Source organism: Microtus oregoni, unplaced genomic scaffold, assembly GCF_018167655.1.
Source record: "Microtus oregoni isolate MIOR12 unplaced genomic scaffold, Mior012 000008F_ref0000371, whole genome shotgun sequence".
NCBI classification, from domain to species: Eukaryota; Metazoa; Chordata; class Mammalia; order Rodentia; family Cricetidae; genus Microtus; species Microtus oregoni.
Window position 1 is genome coordinate 53,471,471 of NW_024543067.1, and position 3,232 is coordinate 53,474,702.

The 3,232-nt window shown below is 40.0% G+C and overlaps 1 protein-coding gene across 1 annotated transcript; it reads left to right on the plus strand.

Annotated features, from left to right (window-relative positions):
• The first annotated feature begins 1,240 nt into the window (after nt 1-1,240).
• On the plus strand, nt 1,241-2,170 carry LOC121451973 (olfactory receptor 8B4-like). Its single transcript, XM_041657817.1, has one exon. It carries the CDS (start codon nt 1,244-1,246, stop codon nt 2,168-2,170), a length of 927 nt encoding a protein of 308 aa, XP_041513751.1. The 5' UTR covers nt 1,241-1,243.
• Nucleotides 2,171-3,232: the final 1,062 nt, after the last annotated feature.

Sequence of the window (3,232 nt, forward strand, 5' to 3'; positions counted from 1 at the left end):
CTAAGAAACTCATGGACCTAGGAATGTCTTATGTGAATTGTTCTCTTTGTCTTCCTCTCAAGGTTTTTAGAAGAAATAGGAAATGGTAGAAAATCAGTTTGCTTTCATTTTTCCTCAAAGTCAATTTTAGGCTCCAAGAATGGAGAGGAAAATGAGCTCCCAAACTTAGGAAATAATAATATAGCATCCCTGGAGAACAGAGAATGTTTGGATGGAACTTCAGCTCCCCAAGACTATACATAAATATCTAACCCATTTAAACAAAGGCAGTAGTTTCATCTCCATAGAGACTGTATTTAGAGAGTTTCCCAGAGGAATCTCTCTAATCAAGTCCCCAAGATCACCAACCTGTGCAACAGTTTTTTGTTCCTGTTAAAAGGGTTGTTTGTTTTCTTGAAGTTGATGGAGAGCAACTGGAACAATGCAGCTGAACTTTGGTCCATTCCTTGAACACTTCAGAGAATTTGGGTCAGAGAAAATTCAGTTTATAAACATCAGGAGAATAATAAGAGTGAACATCCATGACTGTCAGATTCTGAATAATGGAAAAAGCTATCACATAAAGCCCTGCACTGAGAAAAACCAAGGAGAATAAAGGAAAGTTCTGAATTTTGTCCTTCCGGATGGTTTTGTTCTAAACATGTACACAAGGTTGCTAGAAAGCATTGATCACTCTTTTATCCTCAACACTGACTCCAGTGCAAGGTACGTAAAGAGGTTTGGTGGTAGAAGGCAGTATATACAGAGATGGTAGGGAAGATGTTGGGCTTTGCTTTCTCTTTAGGCAGGAACTTTGTATGTGGGAGAGAGAGAAAGAGAGAGAGAGAGAGAGAGAGAGAGAGAGAGAGAGAGAGAGAGTCTTGCAGAGCTTTGGTTTTGCAGATCTACATTTAACAAAGGCTGGGTTGTACTCTTGCATCTTGAGTTATCTTTTTGAGAGTCCATGGGTAATCAATTGAAGTCATTGGCTTCCTCATCTATTAGGCAAGAACAAAATTCTTGTTGCCCATGAAAACAGAGCAGCTTGAATTTTCAATCATCCCAGGGGAAATGAGCTACTGTCAGTCAAACTATTAATGGCTTAAGATGAAGAAAAGTGTAGATGAGGGAGGAGAGGACAAAGAGAAGAGGGCACACACACATGCTGACTTATCTTCTAGAGCCTTTCTCCATTGTGCATGCTTATGCTTGTCATCTCCTGTGTGTTTTATTTCACTTCCCCAGGGCAACTTATCAGAAGAGAATGACTCTGAGAAACAACTCTGTGACTGAGTTTATCCTTGTGGGGTTTTCAGACCAACCAGCTCTCCAGCTACTCCTCTTCCTCTTCTTCTTAGTTATTTATGTGCTCACTGTGGTAGGCAATTTGGGCTTGATCGCTTTAATTGGGCTAAATTCTAGCCTTCATACACCAATGTACTTTTTCCTTTTCAACTTGTCCTTTATAGATTTCTGTTATTCCTGTGTGTTTACCCCAAAAATGTTGAATGATTTTGTTTCAGAAAATGTTATCTCCTATGTGGGGTGCATGATTCAACTGTTTTTCTTCTGTTTCTTTGTCAATTCTGAGTGCTATGTGTTGGTGTCAATGGCCTATGACCGCTATGTGGCCATCTCCAACCCTCTGTTGTACACAGTTGCCATGTCTCCTAAGGTATGTACTCTGCTGATGCTTGGTTCCTATGTGATAGGCTTTGCTGGGGCCATGGCCCATACTGGAAATATGCTGAGACTTAATTTCTGTGCTTCCAACACTATCCACCACTATCTCTGTGAAGTTCTTCCCCTCCTACCACTCTCCTGCACCAGCACCTACTCCAACAAGCTTGTGTTTTTTATTGTGGTTGGGGTGGTCATCACAGTATCCAGTATCAGCATCTTTATCTCTTATGCTTTGATCCTCTCTACCATTCTTAGGATTCCTTCTGCTGAGGGCAGATCCAAAGCCTTTGGCACATGTGGTTCCCATGTAGTTGCTGTTGCTCTTTTTTTTGGGTCAGGTGCATTCACCTATTTAACAAATTCTTTCCCTGGGTCAATGGAAGAGGGAAGGTTTGCTTCTGTATTTTATACCAATGTGGTTCCCTTGTTTAACCCACTGATCTATAGTTTGAGAAATAAAGATGTTAAAATTGCCCTAGATAAAACCGTGAAGAGAGTGCTCTTCTGATGGATCTGGTGGTATCATTGGCAATTAATTCCCAGTAATCATGAAGACTAGCTTTCATGGTACCAGAAGATACCATCAAAACTTCCAAAAGAGAAGCAAGTAACAGTACTATTCAATTATGATGTCTATGTACCCTATTAATGAGCAGCATGGCACAGTAACCTTAAGAATCCAGTAGTGGCATGCATGCCTTGCTGGTAAAGAGCAACTCTTCTCTAATTGCACTTATGGCTATGCCTCATACTGGCAACCTAGTTAACTACTCAGTGCTAGTGAAGTCATGGTTGTTAGAGGAGTCTCTATAATCATTAATTTACTGAACCAGCATAACTCTTAACAATAGTCTATAAACACTTGCCCTTATACCTACAGATAAATGTAGCATTTGCCCCTCATCAAGAAAACTTCCCTTTGCAACAGATGGAGACTGCTACAGAAAGCCACAACCAATAAAAAGGTAGAGTTCTGGAGCTCATTCCCAGTGGGTAGATATATACTACACTCCCATCTAAGGCTCAGGAAACATTGAGGAAGTGGAAAGATTGTAAGAGCCAGAGGACAAGGGAGTTTGCCATGAAATTGTAACTCCTAGAAATATTAGAAGCTACATGCATAAGTCTCACCAACATGATTGCCCAAATATGAACCGAACAAGAATGACACCAGTAATCAAACCACACTGAATGGAGAAAAACCCATGACGCCTCAACCCAGAAGCAAGAACTAACTATAGGCAACTGAGGAAGAGATGGCCTTCTCCATGGAAAAGCACACTAGTCAGTGTCCAGTGCTAAATGTTCAGCCCTGAAAACATACATACAGGTAGCAAGCATTACATTACTGAACAGGTTATATTTAGGAATTTATATGTATACACATATACACAGTCATACAATAACAGTTAACGAAAATAGGGCCATTAGTTTGAAGGAGAGTGGTAAGAAGCATATGGAAGGGTTTGGAGGGAGGAAAGGGAAAGGAGAAATGTTGTAATTAAATAAAATTTTTTAAATAGTTAATCTGTTTTCATGTGGATAAAGAAACAAGAAAGTCAATCACTAT

What these genes read in the sequence shown, in the direction of transcription:
- LOC121451973 (XM_041657817.1), top strand. Translation starts at nt 1,244, where the DNA reads ATGACTCTGAGAAACAACTCTGTGACTGAGTTTATCCTTGTGGGGTTT.